The following is an 18,102-nucleotide window of genomic DNA, read 5'->3' on the forward strand; positions in this document are numbered from 1 at the left end:
ACTTTAGACCAGAGCCCAGGGTGCCATTTGGGTCTCAGTACAGGTATTTTCCCTCCACTTCTCAGAAGGGTGATGTTCCTTACTATTATAGGGGCCTCTCTGATGGCTTTAGGCAGGGGAAGGCGATGAAGGTTGATGAAGGTGTCCATCGTGGCTGATGCCACAGGGAGCCGTCACTCAGCCACCCAGCGAACAGAGGGGCTGACACAGCTGTGGTTTTAGCTCCCATCGTTCAAGTCTGTTGTATTGTAAAATGGTGGGGGGGTATAACCACATACTATAGTGTAGTAGAATAATATCAAGAGCATCAACAGACGAGAACCAAGAGGCCAAAAGTGTCAAGTCTGGGGTTTCATCGGTATCCAGCAGTGCCTTTTCTCTTTTCCAACATTAGAACATTTTCTTTGGCAGCGGACCTTTTGTAATTTCGCATTTCGATGCTCATTTCGTATATTTCTACATTCCAGTTGCTCAACGTTTGCGTGGGGTGAGGAGGACATCTTTCTTTGAGCGGGGCTCCGCTAGTTCAACGTTTGTCCACCGGCCAACCCCCGTGCAGTCACAGAGACACGGATATACAGATACATGCAAACACACACACTCGTACACACTCACGTGCACGCGCGTGCGCGCACACACACACACACACACACACACACACACACACACACACACACACACACACACACACACACACACACACACACACACACACACACACACACACACACACACACACACACACACACACACGTACTGTTCTATGTCTTCACACACACCTCTCTCCCAATCAGTTCACGAGCCTGCATCCCACTAGGTTGATTTACGTAGTTTTCTAGACTATAAAATGCTTTTTCTTCTACCCATAAAAGCTTCATGGAATGCTGTAGTATGTCGCCAGGTTTCAGTCAGTCATGGGAATATTCAGAAAGCGTCACTCTGTCTGTCTTCCAACTCTGAAAAATTCCCCAAATTCACATTCCAAGTGACTGTTCCGGAGGGAACCTCTGATGAGGGAAGCCAGTGACACTGCAAGATTGGTCGTGTGCGAGAGGCTATCAGCTAAGTCAACTAAGTCATCGCTACAACGCGCTCTGTCTTTCGTACTCGGCATCTACCCTTCACATATGAACTGTGTCCCAAACACCACCCTATTCCCTATAGGGCCCTGGTCAAAAGTAGTGCATTAAATTAGGAATAGGGTGCAATTTGGGAAGAAGCCAAGGCCTTGTGCTGCTTGATTTCCTGTGTTATGGAGACACATACTTTCAACAGCTTTTGACCAAAAGAGACATAAATTCCGGGTCCTGCCGGGCCGGTTTGGGCCTAACGAAAGGAATGCGTCACGGTCTAATTTGTTTTTCCACAACCTTAAGTGCTTCGTCCTCCATTGCAAGGTTACGATAGGACGTTTGGGGAGCCACACAACAACTACATACTGTAGGTCAAAGGTCGGGAAATGCCAAAGAGCTATTCATTGAGCTTCACTTGAAGAGTGCAGCAGGGCTAATATGCTAGCATTAATTAAGCTGTGTCACACTGACAGATAAAAATCACACACGCGGTTGTACACTGTCACGCTATTACAGAGACAACGCAAAATGGAGAACAGAGTGAATAAGTCGGTGTCCCAATAGCATCCTATTCTCTATGTAGTGCCCATGTGTAAGCCTATAGGGCTCTGGTCAAACGTAGTGCACTTCATAGGAAATAGGGTGCCATTTGGGAAACATATTCATTCTAATCTAATTGTACTTTAGGTAATTTGCTCCTTCCATCAAATAGTCTGACAGTCATTTAATGAGTGGACAGTCTGCGCCCCAAATGGCTCTCTGTTCCCTATAGACTGCACTGCTTTTGACCTGGGCCCATAGTGCTCTAGTAGTCACAATATAGGGAATAGTGCATCATTTGGTGATGCCCTGTGGTGTGTTGAACGTTTCACCCACAGCTCATTGCAGAAAGCAGTACTCAACACAGCCAGGGAGGGAACTGCTACATGAGCAATAAGCCATTAGATCGGCCAAACCAGACTCATTCCAGGACGTTGTAGGTTTTTTTGCACTATTTCAGAATCCATTGAATAATTACCTTTTGTACACACCTTTATTATTTAGTGGAAAAATCACACGAATCACATCCAAATAGCTGAGTCACACATTACGATTATTATCATCACAGCTAACGTTTGTAAGAGGGGTGGAGCAAGCGAGAGAGAGAGAGAGAGAGAGAGAGAGAGAGAGAGAGAGAGTGTATACTGGTCAGTGTGTGCGTGCACGTCTCTCTCTCTGAGCCTGCCTGGTCGTGATGGGGTGACCCATGCTACATAAACAACAGTAACAAATCCTCTGGCCTGTTCTACTGGGTAATGGCCTCTTTAAGGTCTGGTAATTACCCACAACCCTCTGGGGGAAGCAGGCTGCCTGGTCAAGGTCCTTAAGCCTGAGACATTCAGACGCTTTCAAGACTGACCTGAAAATCCTAAGACTTTAGGGCATAAACTCCCAGGCAGGCTGTTTAATGAAATACTTTAATCGTTCTATGTATGGAGAGCTGTGCTATTTGTGGCATCTGTATGAGGGGATAATATCAATTATTCTGCCTTTACTTGGTCATTGAATGTTTCCCTCCACATTTGGACATCAAACTCATCGCTATAACAACCACTTGCAGAAAGCAGAACCCCACACCCGTTTAGACTTTCTCATACGAGTAAACAGCTACATGTAATAACATCACACGGAATAATCCTACAAGTCTGTGTGAAGTAAATGTATATTTGGAGCGTGGTGGTTTTATCGCTAACACACGCGCGGGCCATATTTAATCAGGGCCAGTCGGCCGGCGTGAGGGAGAAGTATGCTCATTAAATGCAGTGTTTAGTGAACTGGGAGCCAGGCTAATCCCCATTCAGAGGTCTTAAACATAAACTTCCCAGGATGACTGATTTCCATACGAATGCCAGCAGGGCCAGAGGTTGGGATAGGAGGGGATCTGTAGGGGCCTTGTGTTATGGTGTTGCAGCCCGGCCCTCCGCGGGTCACGTCAAAGCTGCCTGGTCTGCCTTTGGAGGTGGGTTGCTCACTGGCCTGCGAGGAATTTGCTGGGCAAATATGTCAATGGCCGTGCAAGGTCAAATGGCGACCTGGTAAATTACTATTTTGATGTTTTTGATGAAGTGGGGCACTAGAACGTCAAATGATAAAAGGCTTCCTCACAGATGCATGTATGCTTCCCAAAGTCCTTCAGGAAAGGGGGAGGAGGGCAGGGGAAAGAGGAAGGGAGAGGAGGGGAAAGAGGAAAGAGGAGAGGAGGGTAGGGGGTAGGGGAAAGAGGAAGGGGGAGAGGAGGGTAGGGGAAAGAAGAAGGGGGGTGAGGGTAGGGAGAAGAGGAAGGGGAGAGGAGGGTATGGGGAAGGGGAAAGGAGGGTAGGGGAAAGGAGAGGAAGGGAGGGGAGGGGAAAGAGGGAGGGTAGGGGAAAGAGGAAGGGGAGAGGAGGGTAGGGGAAAGAGGAAGGGGAGAGGAGGGTAGGGGAAAGAGGAAGGGGAGAGGAGGGTAGGGGGAAGAGGAAGGGGAGAGGAGGGTAGGGGAAAGAGGAAGGTGAGAGGAGGGTAGGGGGAAGAGGAAGGGAGAGGAGGGTAGGGGGAAGAGGAAGGGCAGAGGGAGGGTAGGGGGAAGAGGAAGGGGAGGGTAGGGGAGGGGGAAGAGGAAGGGGAGAGGGGGGTAGGGGGAAGAGGAAGGGGAGAGGGGAGAGGTAGGGGGAAGAGGAAGGGGAGAGGAGAGGAGAGGAGGGTAGGGGAAAGAGGAGGGGAGGGGAGGGTAGGGGGAAGAGGAAGGGGAGAGGAGGGGAGGGGAAGGGGAAGAGGAAGGGGAGAGGAGGGTAGGGTAGGGGGAAGAGGAATGGGAGAGGAGAGGAGGGTTGGGGAAGAGAAAGGAGAGAGGAGGTTAGGGGGAAGAGGAAGGGGAGAGAAGGGTTGGGGGAAGAGGAAGGGGAGAGGAGGGTAGGGGAGAAGAAGGGGAGAGGAGGGTAGGGTAGGGTTGGGGGAAGAGGAAGGGGGAGGAAGGTAGGGGAAGAGGAAAGGGAGAGGGAGCCCTGGCTGTTAATGGATGGTGCTGAACTGTGAGATTTGGAGTTTATCATCCCAAATGGCAGCCTAATCCCTATATAGTGTACTATGAGCCTTGGTCAAAAGTAGTGCACTATGTAAAGAATTCGATGCCATTTGCGATGAACTTTGGGAGAGCGATGAGGATGTTTTCTCTTGTTATTCAACCATTGCTTTGGTCGATACACACTACCGTTCAAAAGTATGAAGTCACAGTACCCACAAATGCTGATGCTCCAGATACTCAACTAGTCTAAAGAAGGCCAGTTTTATTGCTTCTTTAATCAGCATAACAATTTTCAGCTGTGCTAACATAATTGCAAAGGGGTTTTCTAATGATCAATTAGCCTTTTAAAATCATAAACTTGGATTAGCTAACACACCATGCAATTGGAACACAGGAGTGATGGTTGCTGATAATGGGCCTCTGTACGCCTATGTAGATTTTCCATTAAAAAATCTGCCGTTTCCAGCTACAATAGTCATTTACAACATTAACATTTTTCTATTTTTCTTTTCTTTTGTGTTAGTGACTGTACGTTTGTTTATGTGTAACTCTGTGTTGTTGTTTTTGTCGCACTGCTTTGCTTTATCTTGGCCAGGTCGCAGCTGTAAATGAGAACGTATTCTCAACTGGCCTACCTGGTTAAATAAAGGTGAAATTAAAAATTAAAAAATTAAAAGAACAATGTCTACACTGCATTTCTGATCAATTTGATGTAATTTTAATGGACAAGAAATGTGCTTTTCTTTCAAAAACAAGGACATTTTTAAGTGACCCAAAACTATTGAACGGTAGTGTATATTTTGACTTGGCTGAAATTCCATTGACAGAATGTTGTTTAAGGTTGGATTCAGGGGAGAATTTAGGGGGATTTGCTCCATTATCTGTGTGTGTACATCACCGAGTCATGGAGTTAGACTGAGGTTACGTTCCAAATGGCACCATATTCCCTACATAGTGCACTATTTTTGACCAAAGTCCTATGGGCCCTGGTCAAAAGTAGTGCACTATTTAGGGAATACGGTGCCATTTGGGACAGATCATTGGAAACACCAGAGACACCAGAGCTCTTTACAAGTGTAATAGCTGAGTCTCACACAAGGCATGTTTATGAGATCATAACACAATCAGTCAGAGCTCTAGGTAGATTAAGCTGAAACCCCAAGATTACACAATTTCAACACTGAATATTTTGCAAGGTTTCAGTCTAAAATGGATTATGCACTGAAAGAAACTTGCTGTAATGAGTTCAAAAGTAGAGAAGAATCGCTCAACACATATCCAACTTCTTTTCGTGAAATATTACCCATGTTCCTTGCAAAGGGAGGTATTTCAGTCTTAGAAACTCATTGGAAAGAACATGCAACATTTCCCTCCAACACAGAAACCCAGCCAGCCCGCACACACAGGGTATTTCCACGTTTCCCTTCTTCTTTCAGGGTAATTAATTGTGTTCGGCGTCAACATTCCCAACAAAGAACTCTTTTCCCTCCATTGATTACCATGCGCTGTGGCCCCTACTAGCCCCTAGTAGTCTCAAGCTGATTAAGCTGGTAGTTCTGAGCTAGTCAACGAAGGCTGAAAGACAATGTAATCATTTGTAATCCCGGCTCAATTTCCTCCCTCAGATAGAATATGCTGCCTTACCCACACGTATGGGTGCATTGTACAGTATGGCGTAGACGATTAGTCTTGAAACTGAATATGATTACTTCTAGAAAGTTTTAAACTCTTTCCGAGCCTTTTATTTCTCCTTTTTGAAATAATTAAGTCACAGATTTAATTTCTCTCCCGTGAAAAAGTTAAGAAAATGAAGGACGGAAAGGAAGCAGAGGATTGTGGGACTGAACAAGATTAGCCCTCTTTTCTACCATCCCACCACCCCTCTTCTCCCATCCCGTCATCCAAACTGATCGCCGCCCAGACACGGCTGAACCTGGGGAGGTTTTCTTAGCCAAAGGGGGAGCGGATGGGAGGGCCGTGTGGACACACACACACACTGCAAATTCCACTTTTTGGGGCCACCAGTTCCCAAAGCAGAGGCTACAGTCATATGGTCCCCTTCCATTGTTCCCCAGTTCCGCCCAGCAGTCATTCCCACTGTGGGAACTAGCTGTACACACATGAGCAGACCAGCGGGCTGAACAGACGTCAGGCTTCACTCGGCCATGGGATGCTGCTAGTAGAGAAGTAGCTTCCTCATATAAATTCCTGCGTGGCCGCCGCGGCTTCCTATATGGAGGGGGGGGGTCTTATGGAGTGCTTATGTTTAACGACACGTGAAAGGTCAAAGTGCCATCCCTCACGGTGGTTTCGTGTGTCGAAAAGGTGCGACTGCGACGCTCCCTGTCAGTATAGACCAATCAGAGGAGAGGGTGAAGAAAAGGAAGACAAGTCTTCATGGATGAGAGATGTGTCCATTGTGTTGTTTGGCTAAGAGGGGAACTTTTACCACGTGTGAGAAAATCAAGATGGACAATTAACAATGTCAACAAAGGGTTTTAAATTGGTAATGGCGGACAAATCTACACACTGAGAGTTCCACATCTACATGCATTGACTTGTCGAAGTGGTAAATATGACGCTCAACCAACACACATTAAAAGAGTGGTTCACAGCAGGATGTCTAAGTAATGAGTGGAAAGAGTAGCAGCCTACATTGTCAGAAGCAGGCAATTATTGTCAAACTAGACGACAAAGCCAGATGGAGCGAGAACATTGTTGGAGAGGACGGATTTGACTTCAAATAATTTAAACCCCTTTCAGATTTAAATTGAGGTTGCTGCTCAGTTTAATCCATGTCGACATCCTTTTGTGTTGCTGTTCAGATATTCTGACAGGAAGTTGATCCGGTGCCACCTCTTTAAATGACACTGAGCTTAGAGGTCCGCCGTTATAGGTCAGTGAGAATTTCCCAGCTCTCCATTCCTTCAAGTCTTCTAGACATTTAACTTCAGAACTCTGCGACAGCGATGGGCGCTACGATGGCCACTGCCATGGTTGACGTGGTGGATGTGATTGGCTATTTCAAAGAAAATAAACACACAGGCCCAAAACAGAAAGGAGATACCAAATTTTTTTTATAAAGATGCCTCCAGTTTATCGAAGTACGTCAAACAATAAGGAAGTCACAAAAACACGATAAGTGCTAATGACTTCCTTTGAGTGACAGCTTAAAACAGACTTCTGGTACCAAGGGACTTCTGGGACTTTAGTATGCAGGAAGGTTACAGAGGGACAAATACTTTGACTGTGAGTCATACAGACAACCGTGAATCGGTAGGAACATACGCATGTATCTGACACCAACTTCTTCTACCTGAGGCTGTGCTCATATGTACACCATATTTATGGCATTTACTGATCATGTTTAAGAACAGTATAGCTGCATGGTTGCCTGGTAACGTGTAATAACATACACAGCAGCAGTGCTACCATTCAACCAAACAGTGATTGTGAAATAGTCTGGCATTGGATATGTCTGCGAATAGACTCCATATTGACAGCTATCCCAAAGGGGAAATCAACATGTGAAACACTATTTGAAAATACATGCGGGTTTACTTTACATTACGTCCTACAAATTCTTGGTACACACGAAAACCAAAGCAAGATCCTATGTCAGATTAACAATTAGTGGCTGAGTCTTTTATCTACAATCGTCCAGCTTGTGGTAGTAACACAATTGATGTTACCCGTGACCTGAGTCACTCCCAGCAATATCAGCAACCTCTGTAGTCATGGGCCATTCATAACAGGCCTTAGGGTTTAGGACTCAAGGCGCAATGGTTCAGCCTACAGGGTTTGGGGAGAAAATCCGTTTATCTCCCTCGGCATGGTTCAGCTGTTGGTGGATATGGCACATAGATACACTCCTCATCCTAGTGTGGGGCATGTGGCATATCTGTAACGGCTTTCGTTGGTGGAAGGAGAAGAGGACCAAAATGCAGCGTTGTACGTATCCATAATAACTTTTAATGAGAATGAATAAAAAATACAAAAAGAACAAGAGAATCAAAATGAAAACCGAAACAGTCCCGAATGGTGCAAACACTGAAACGGAAAACAACTACCCACAACCCATAGTGGGAAAACAGGCTACCTAAGTATGATTCTCAATCAGAGACAACGATCGACACCTGCCTCTGATTGAGAACCATACTAGGCCAAACACATAGAAATATAACGTATAGAACAAAACATAGAAAAACAACATAGAATGCCCACCCCAACTTACGCCCTGACCAAACTAAAATAAAGACATAAAAAAGGAACTAAGGTCAGAACGTGACAATATCGACCAGCATCCTGAGGTGTCAGTCGACCATTGCCAACTGATTCAATGTCTGATATCTATTATACAATAATGACTCAATTTCTACTTTAGATTAAACTTCACCCAACTCACCCAACGTCTAGCAACCCAAAGGTTGCGTGTTCGAATATCATCATGGACAACTTTAGCATTTTAGCTCATGTTTAATAATGAAATTACCTACCAAAAGGAAAAAGAAAAAAAAAATGCAAATATTTACTACTTTGTAGCTACTTTGCAACTACTTAGCATGTTAGCTAACCCTTCCCTCGACACTAACCTTAACCTTTTAACTTAACCCTAACCCTAAACGTAAGCATTTTAGCAACTTTGCAAATACTTACAACTTTTTAGCTACTTTGCAACTACTTAACATGTTAGCTAGCTCTTCCTCTACCCCTAACCCCTAGCATAGCTAACATTAGCGTTAGCCACCTAGCCACCTAGCTAACATCAGCCACAACAAATCAGACGTTTAGCAAATCCTTATCCTTGGTGATCACACACCAAAACAGCAACATAAAACACAGCGAACATGAAAACACAGCAGCACCTAAAAAGACGCCACCGCAACAAGTGTGATTAACTTGTATTATATAAGTTGACATCCCATAAACCTTATAATAAATATATCATCCTCAATTGATGTAGATGGAACAAATTCTAAGCGGCTAGCATAATACAATACAGTATAACAGTGTGTGTTTAACAAATCCATTAAAACTATTGGTGGTTCTCTAGCTAAGTGAAGAGGGGCCACTTACAAGACTGTAAAGGGGGTTGGAAATCCTTTAGTGTGGCTTGCATCCCAAAGTATTATAAGAGCCCTCGATGAATTTGAGTAGAGACCCTGCAGAGCAGAGCACTCCAAAACCGCGCTGATCTCTCTCTCTCTCTATTCAATTGCAATTCAAGTGGCTTTTTTTGGCATGGTAAACATATGTTTACATTGCCAATGCAAGTGAAATTTCTAAACAAAAGTGAAAAAAAAACTATAAAAAGTGAACAGTAAATATTACACACGCAAGTTCTGTCTCTCACGCTGATGATGCTATACTCATGTTGGGCAGCGTTTCTGTAAATTATTTCGTTCTAAATTACCACACCGAACCCACACAAATCTGGTTAAATGAAGTAGAAAGCTTAAGACATATGGTAGTGCCCCGTGGCGTGGATTACATCAATAACTCGTAAATAAAACCATATGAGAATATTGTAGTAAAGTAATCTATTATATACTTAATATGGCAGGCTTCAGATAATAAAACCACACTTGCATTATGACACAGATTGTTATGGGTTAAATAAAATCTGTAAATCATTAGTAGCGGCCACAGAATGCACCTTGCATAAATGTGTAATGATGGCAATACAGGGAAATGAATCGTATCCTTCGGGTTTGATAATTGGTAAAAGTGTTGACTCGTGGCGATGTTTAGCATAGTTCTGCTATATAAATATGCAGTACAGTCGGTGTACAACTATTGAAATACAGCAAGGACATTTCACTCTGCATGTTGAGTCCACAAGGGATTCGTCTCCAAGAGAAGGTGCGCGTGTCCCAACTCATATTTCTAGTAGTAAATTGCAGCTATTCGGTGGAGAAACAGACTGAGCTGCTGGAACGAAAAAACGCATGCAGGGGGAGGAGGAAAATCTAGTGACACCGTGAAATTGCATTAAACATGCCATTCTCTGCTCCGAGGACGTCCATGCTCCCCAAACTCTCATCTGCTCGCTGAATGGATGCCGCGGCCGACAGAAGTTTGACGCAGAAAGCTCACAAGTGAAAAGAGTTGTCTCCGGCAGCTTTCGTTTCACGGAGACAATAACGGCCTTACTTACCTGTCACCATCGCACCATCATTTTTATGACAGTGGTCTCACGAAAAATTCGTATATCAGATGCGCTATTAATTTTCTTTTGAGGAAAAAGAACTCGAGAAAGAGCGCTTGACCGAAAGAGGTCAATAAATAAGGAGTACGTTTTTTTGCTCCGGATAAAGACTTCTAAAATGCACTTATTTGGAATATCTGTTCTCCTTGCCAATTCTGCGATTCTCTACGCAAATCTAGCCAGTGAATCGAGTCATGAATTCAGTCATGACTATTATGATTATGATCAGGATCAAGGGGAGGCACCGGTACGTATTTGGATACAAGTGTTCTACTTAACGCATGCTATTTACATTACTTTATGCATTACTATTATGCATTGTAAACTATTCAATTGATGTTCAAAAACATTTTAACATTATATTGGGGAATGTGGGAAGGAGTGGAGGGTATACAAGTCATAATATTTGACATAATAAGTCAAGCCATAATGCAAGTCATAATAAGTTGGTGATGATGTAACTTACTGAACATTCACTACCGTACAGTATGTAGTGAATATAGACATCACTGAAACAAGGGGGCACATCAACAGGAGGTCCTTTAATCTGAACTTTTAATGGGAAAATGGGGAAAAGGCTCGGGATACATGGCATTTGATTTACTAAGCATATACCTTTTCAAGTAATGAAATCATAGACAGGATGATATTTATCTCCAGTATGTTCCCTCTCACAGCTGAGGGGGAGGGGAGGGGGGGAGTAGGCTATCATGGATGAGAGGGAGCGAGAGAGCAGTGAGAATTCCTCACAGTGAAAGGATGCAGAGGAGATTAAAGAAGAGCACTTTCAAATTAGCAGAAGAAAGGGGGGTGGAGGCAGGTGTCACTGTGTCTAAACCTGGGGGTGCCTCAGTGTGTGCCTCAGTGTGTGTGTGTGTGCCTCAGTGTGTGTGTATGTGCCTCAGTGTTTGTGTGTGTGTGAGTGTGTGAGTGTGTGTGTGTGTGTGTGTGTGTGTGTGTGTGTGTGTGTGTGTGTGTGTGTGTGTGTGTGTGTGTGTGTGTGTGTGTGTGTGTGTGTGTGTGTTCCTCAGTGTGTGTGTGTGTTCCTCAGTAGCAGTAGGAGATAAGGAGACAGGGATAATCTTAAACACGTGGCTATTTGATCGTATAATATGACACTTAATTGGTGGGATTAACACTGCTACTAGTTGACTTTTAGTGTCTCAAATGAGCCTGCAGCTGTAATGATGCACTGAAAACACAGGTTCTCATTCTTAAACTCTCTTCTCCTTTCTCTGTGTGTGTGTGTGTGTGTGTGTGTGTGTGTGTGTGTGTTCAGTAATGATCTTGTTATGTACTCCCATTGGCTCATAAAGGTTATTTACAGTAATACGTCTGCATGACCTGAAAAAACATGATTTCCTGTCTGGATAGTTTCACTTCCAGTACCTACCTCTGATATCAAAGCGTATCATTCTGGCTTATGAAATTCACTGTGTAAATAAATGACCTCATATGCCATACATTTAGAAAATCTAATGAAAACATTAAACACCTCCCATAGGAACTGGTGTGTGTGTGTGTGTGTGTGTGTGTGTGTGTGTGTGTGTGTGTGTGTGTGTGTGTGTGTGTGTGTGTGTGTGTGTGTGTGTGTGTGTGTGTGTGTGTGTGTGTGTGTGTGTGTGTGTGTGTGTTTGGGTGTATGTAATCACAGTTATATTAACCCCCTGGAGTCGTTATTAAATTCAAAGTAATTAAGATAAATTTAATCGGAATTCAAGGACAACATGTTCAACCTTACTTTTTAAAAATGCAAGTGGGAGGTATTTATCCTACGATGACCATGGTTAGGATACAGCGGTGAATATTTGTCCAATAAATGCACTGGAACCCAGACCATGTGTGATTTTATAGTAAGAAACACATCCTGTGCAGGTTCAGTGTGTCTACTTCTTCAGTACTGTAACTACACTATAACTCACCTACAACTAGAGGTCATCTGGCTGCATCACTCAGTGTTGGGTTCACACACACACACACACACACACACACACACACACACACACACACACACACACACACACACACACACACACACACACACACACACATACACACATACACACATACACACACACACACACACACACACACACACACACACACACACACACACACACACACACACACATCGAAGTGAGACATCCACTTCGAAAGAGTACTGAGGATGAATGGCTGTTCTAATGGGGCTAGAGAGTAGAATGGGGCTGGGTTGAGAGGGTTGAGAAGGGGTACGTCCATGGGGGTGAATAGGAGTAGGGTAGGTGCTGTTAGGGATAAGAGGGGCGGCTGTAATTTGTGGTCACCTTGAGGTTTGGATCTGACCTCAACCCAACCGTAGCGTAGACCTTTGTGCATGCCGGTGGGTCTGTCTCAATAGTCTGGTCTGGATAATTGGTCTGGAGCTATTTCATGTTGAAACATTGCTTGCTTTGTGACTGTTTGCTTTATTACACACACACACACACACACACACACACACACACACACACACACACACACACACACACACACACACACACACACACACACACACACACACACACACACACACACACACACACACACACACACACACACACACACACACACACACACACACACACCTCTGTAAGGGGGGCTCTTGGTAGTGTAAGTACAGGAGGCCTGGGTGTTTGTGTTACAGTTGGTGAAGAATGCCGGGTGAAAACCTCCTGAGGCGATGAAGTGCACAGACCTGGAGTGTTAGAGAGTGGCTGTGGGATAGGGTCCATTACCTACTGCTCCCTAAGACAATGGACCTGACCTGGACTTAGCACTTAGCCTAGCTTCGCACTGTGTTGTTAAGGGGAATCCCTCTGGACATTGTAAGATAGAGACAACCCCTAGCTCCTAGCCCAACCTTTAACCCCTAGGCCAGTATCCCCTGTATAGAGACAACCCCTAGCTCTTAGCCCAACCTTTAACCCCTAGGCCAGTATCCCCTGTATAGAGACAACCCCTAGATCCTAGCCCAACCTTTAACCCCTAGGCCAGTATCCCCTGTATAGAGACAACCCCTAGCTCTTAGCCCAACCTTTAACCCCTAGTCCAGTATCCCCTGTATAGAGACAACCCCTAGATCCTAGCCCAACCTTTAACCCCTAGAGGACTTCATGTAGATGTGGCAGAGGGGGCTATAAGTGTAATCAATATGGTTGTAGCTCCACCTCATCTTCTAGTAGGGTAGATATGATTTTCTCCATATTTCTTACACCTATAATATGGCATGTAGCAGACAATTTTATCCAAAGCAACTTACAGTCATGTTTGCATACATTTCACGTTTGGGTGGTCCGGGGAATCGAACCCACTACCCTGGCGTTACAAACACAATTCTCTACCAACTGAACTACAAAAGACCACTAGCCAGTCCTCCCAGATACACTCAAGAGACTAGGTAGGGAGTGGGAGTTAAAGGCTGTTTCCTGTCTTCTCCATGACAGTCAGTGTAGTATGTGAAGAGACTAGGTAGGGAGTAAGGGTTAAAGGCTGTTTCCTGTCTTCTCCATGACAGTCAGTGTAGTATGTGAAGAGACTAGGTAGGGAGTAGGGGTTAAAGGCTGTTTCCTGTCTTCTCCATGACAGTCAGTGTAGTATGTGAAGAGACTAGGTAGGGAGTATGGGTTAAAGGCTGTTTCCTGTCTTCTCCATGACAGTCAGTGTAGTATGTGAAGAGACTAGGTAGGGAGTAGGGGTTAAAGGCTGTTTCCTGTCTTCTCCATGACAGTCAGTGTAGTATGTGAAGAGACTAGGTAGGGAGTAGGGGTTAAAGGCTGTTTCCTGTCTTCTCCATGACAGTCAGTGTAGTATGTGAAGAGACTAGGTAGGGAGTAGGGGTTAAAGGCTGTTTCCTGTCTTCTCCAGGACAGTCAGTGTAGTATGTGAAGAGACTAGGTAGGGAGTATGGGTTAAAGGCTGTTTCCTGTCTTCTCCATGACAGTCAGTGTAGTATGTGAAGAGACTAGGTAGGGAGTAGGGGATAAAGGCTGTTTCCTGTCTTCTCCATGACAGTCAGTGTAGTATGTGAAGAGACTAGGTAGGGAGTAGGGGTTAAAGGCTGTTTCCTGTCTTCTCCATGACAGTCAGTGTAGTATGTGAAGAGACTAGGTAGGGAGTAGGGGTTAAAGCCTGTTTCCTGTCTTTTCCATGACAGTCAGTGTAGTATGTGAAGAGACTAGGTAGGGAGTAGGGGATAAAGGCTGTTTCCTGTCTTCTCCATGACAGTCAGTGTAGTATGTGAAGAGACTAGGTAGGGAGTAGGGGTTAAAGGCTGTTTCCTGTCTTCTCCATGACAGTCAGGGTAGTATGTGAAGAGACTAGGTAGGGAGTAGGGGTTAAAGGCTGTTTCCTGTCTTCTCCATGACAGTCAGTGTAGTATGTGAAGAGACTAGGTAGGGAGTAGGGGTTAAAGGCTGTTTCCTGTCTTCTCCATGACAGTCAGTATAGTGTGTGAAGAGACTAGGTAGGAAGTAGGGGTTAAAGGCTGTTTCCTGTCTTCTCCATGACAGTCAGTGTAGTATGTGAAGAGACTAGGTAGGGAGTAGGGGTTAAAGGCTGTTTCCTGTCTTCTCCATGACAGTCAGTGTAGTATGTGACGAGACTAGGTAGGGAGTAGGGGTTAAAGGCTGTTTCCTGTCTTCTCCATGACAGTCAGTGTAGTATGTGAAGAGACTAGGTAGGGAGTATGGGTTAAAGGCTGTTTCCTGTCTTCTCCATGACAGTCAGTGTAGTATGTGAAGAGACTAGGTAGGGAGTAGGGGTTAAAGGCTGTTTCCTGTCTTCTCCATGACAGTCAGTGTAGTGTGTGAAGTAATCCGTTGTTCTCGTAAGCCCAACAGTTAGAACCCAGGTGGAAGCGATTACCTCACAGCTGCTTTCCTCAGCTCGACTTTATCTCCAGGTCATCTCTGTTACACAACCCACCAGTCCCAACTCCTAGTCTTACCACTGGATACCTCTTTTCAGCACTTTATCCGTTTTCACCAAGAAAGACCACCGGGTCAGAGTATCAAATAGGAGCTAGATGAGTCGGTGACATACGGTTGTAGGTTTTGGATGTGGCTTAGGCAAAGGGAGAGAGGGTCGAAGTTCAGCCGTCCTTTGAGTTAGTACACTGTTGCAATTACAGTCAGTATTACAAGAGAGCTGTCACTTTTATGAACAAACTAGCCATTTCAATGTGGTTATGAAATGTCTACATTGGCAAGTATTTGAGTGCCTGCCAAAATGAAGGGGGAAAAAACCTTGTCAAAGGTTCAGTGGAGGATATGGGAGTCCCAAGCACTGGAATACAATAAGAGGTCAAACATAAACACATATATACAAGGCATTTTTCTTTAGATGATGTTGATGTTGCTTTAACAATTGAGTTAATGCTTAGACGCCTTAATGTATACATGCCTGTACCCACCCAGGAGTACAATGCTCTCACTCTCTCCATCTCTCTCCCACACAAACACGTTATTCTCTCTCTCTCTCTCTCTGTATCTTTCTCTATCTCTCTCTCTCTCTCTCTCTCTCTCTCTCTCTTTCTCTCTCTCTCTGTATCTTTCTTTCTCTCTCTCTCTCTCAGTTGCTTCTCATGCCATCTTTCCACCTCTCTCTTCTCTATTTCTGCCTCATTCAGTCTGTGCTACTAAAGCGCTACTAATGACCCCCTCATAAACCCAGGCCGTATAGTGAACCTTATGAACAACAAGCAGTCAATGATCCTCAGTTGAATCCTCAGTGTGTCCATATGTCTGTGACAGTAGCAGCCTTTGACTACCAGTGCTGTCTGTCTGTCTGCTACTGAACCATCCAGCTCCCTCACACAGCAGCCAGCAGGTGGTAGCTCCTAACAAAACTAGAGCTGCCATACCGTAAGCTAGGATCAACATCACTGTCAGATGTATAGCTGTGTGCTAACTCTGTCTGGTTAATGTAAAGCTGAGAACAGAGAGAAGAATGTAATCCCATGGTCCTTCAGGACAACTAATGGTGCCTCTCTGACACTCTCTTGCCCTCGCCTCACCAACTTCCTGGAAACAGTGCAGTCAAGAAGAGGCCAAATGAGTTCACGGTCGTCAGAAGAAGTTTTGGACATTTTCAAAACACATTTATCTGCAGTGGAGACCCTTTAGTTCAGCTCTTGGGAGCTGGAAATGAACGGTAGCCGCAGTGCCAGGTGCGTAGGGTGCCATGTGACCAAACAATGCTTAATTCCTATTGTTAAGATGATGCAACAAGTATTTCATGATTTAATCAAGGCTGAACGCATTTTCTCTTGAAGTGCTCCCTAAAAATATTGGGCCTAATTGGTGAAAAAAAAAAAAAAAAGCTAATTGCTTTGTGTTTTCTGTTTGATGTTAGCACCAGCTCGCAGTGACGTTATGCAAGTCTCATTTCTTCCTAACATAGAACATCTGCCATGCTTTCATGGGGTTACTGACAAGGTCTGTCACTGCATACAGGTTTAATCCTATCAGTGCAAACAGTAATTCACTCATCTGCCTCTTTCCCCCACGTTTCCTGTACTGTGTTTGACAGAGAACAGAACATCCCATAATAATGGAGGTACTGAACTGCCAAGGAACGTTCCATTCTTTTCACAACTCATTTGGATGAATGCTTTAACTAATAAACGCAACATCTCTCAGAACACAACAACACCAAACACGGGCTAGAGATATCAGTATAAATATGGACCTTTTAGCACGGTATCACCTACTACGATACTACACCGCGTGTCACTACAAAGTTTCAGCGTTTATTTGTCACGTGCACAGGAGACAGCAGGTGTAAAACGGTACAGTGAAATGCTTACTTGCAAGCTACTTCACAGCAATTCATTATCAAGGTGAGAGAAAATAATGTCAAGGAAATAATACAGGTAAGAATTGAAAAGTAAGAAAACACACGAGAAAAACTGAGAAAGTAACACAGCAATAGAAGCTATACTTGCCCAGTTAAATAAAGGTCAAATAAATATTGAATATATATATACTGAGTGTACAAAACATTAAGAACACCTTCCTAATATTGAGTTGCATGGACTCTACAAGGTGTCTAAAGCGTTCTGTAGGAATGCTGGCCCATGTTGACTCCAATGCTTCCCACAGTTGTGTCAAGTTGGCTGGATGTCCTTTGGGTGGTGGACCATTCTTGATACACACGGGAAACAGTTGAGAGTGAAAAACCCAGCAGCGTTGCAGTTCTTAACACAAACCGGTACGCCTGGCACCTACTACCGTACCCTGTTCAAAGGCACTTTCATACACACACATACACAATCCATGTCTCAATTGTCTCAAGGGAAATAAAAAATCCTTCTTTAATCTGTCTCCTCCCCTACATCTACACTGATTGAAGTGGATTTAACAAGTGACATCAAACAGGGATTCACCTTGTCAGTCTATCTCATGGAAACAGTAGGTGTTCTTAATTTTTTATACATTCAGTGAATTGAGCCTATAGCTTAAAAATACAGATTTTGATGGGGATTTCTGTATTATGTTACTTAGATTTATGTAGGGGTGTGTCAATAGACTCTTAATTATTAATTAGATATGGCAAAATAGGAAATTAATTATAGTAAATGAATGAAACACAGATTTTTACAATAATTCCAAATATTTATCACTAGCTGAACCATTTAGAGATTTTTTTTAAATGCTCCGAAGCACAATTGAACCAGGCGCTGTAGACTGGAGCGTCCGTAGGGTCAGTGCAGCGGGCTGAAGGCTTGACGTTCCTAGTATACCTAACATCTTCAGACTGAA

General features: G+C 44.2%; 1 protein-coding gene across 1 annotated transcript in view; it reads left to right on the forward strand.

Moving 5' to 3' along the window:
* The first annotated feature begins 9,854 nt into the window (after nt 1-9,854).
* Nucleotides 9,855-18,102, forward strand: part of vegfc (vascular endothelial growth factor c) — a 62,314-nt gene continuing 54,066 nt past the window's right edge. Inside the window, exon 1 of the mRNA XM_071407387.1 lies at nt 9,855-10,568. Within this exon, the coding sequence (XP_071263488.1) occupies nt 10,440-10,568 (129 nt within the window). The 5' untranslated portion in view covers nt 9,855-10,439. The remainder of the gene's footprint in view (nt 10,569-18,102) is intronic.

Source organism: Salvelinus alpinus, chromosome 6 (genome assembly GCF_045679555.1).
Source record: "Salvelinus alpinus chromosome 6, SLU_Salpinus.1, whole genome shotgun sequence".
Classification (NCBI taxonomy): domain Eukaryota; kingdom Metazoa; phylum Chordata; class Actinopteri; order Salmoniformes; family Salmonidae; genus Salvelinus; species Salvelinus alpinus.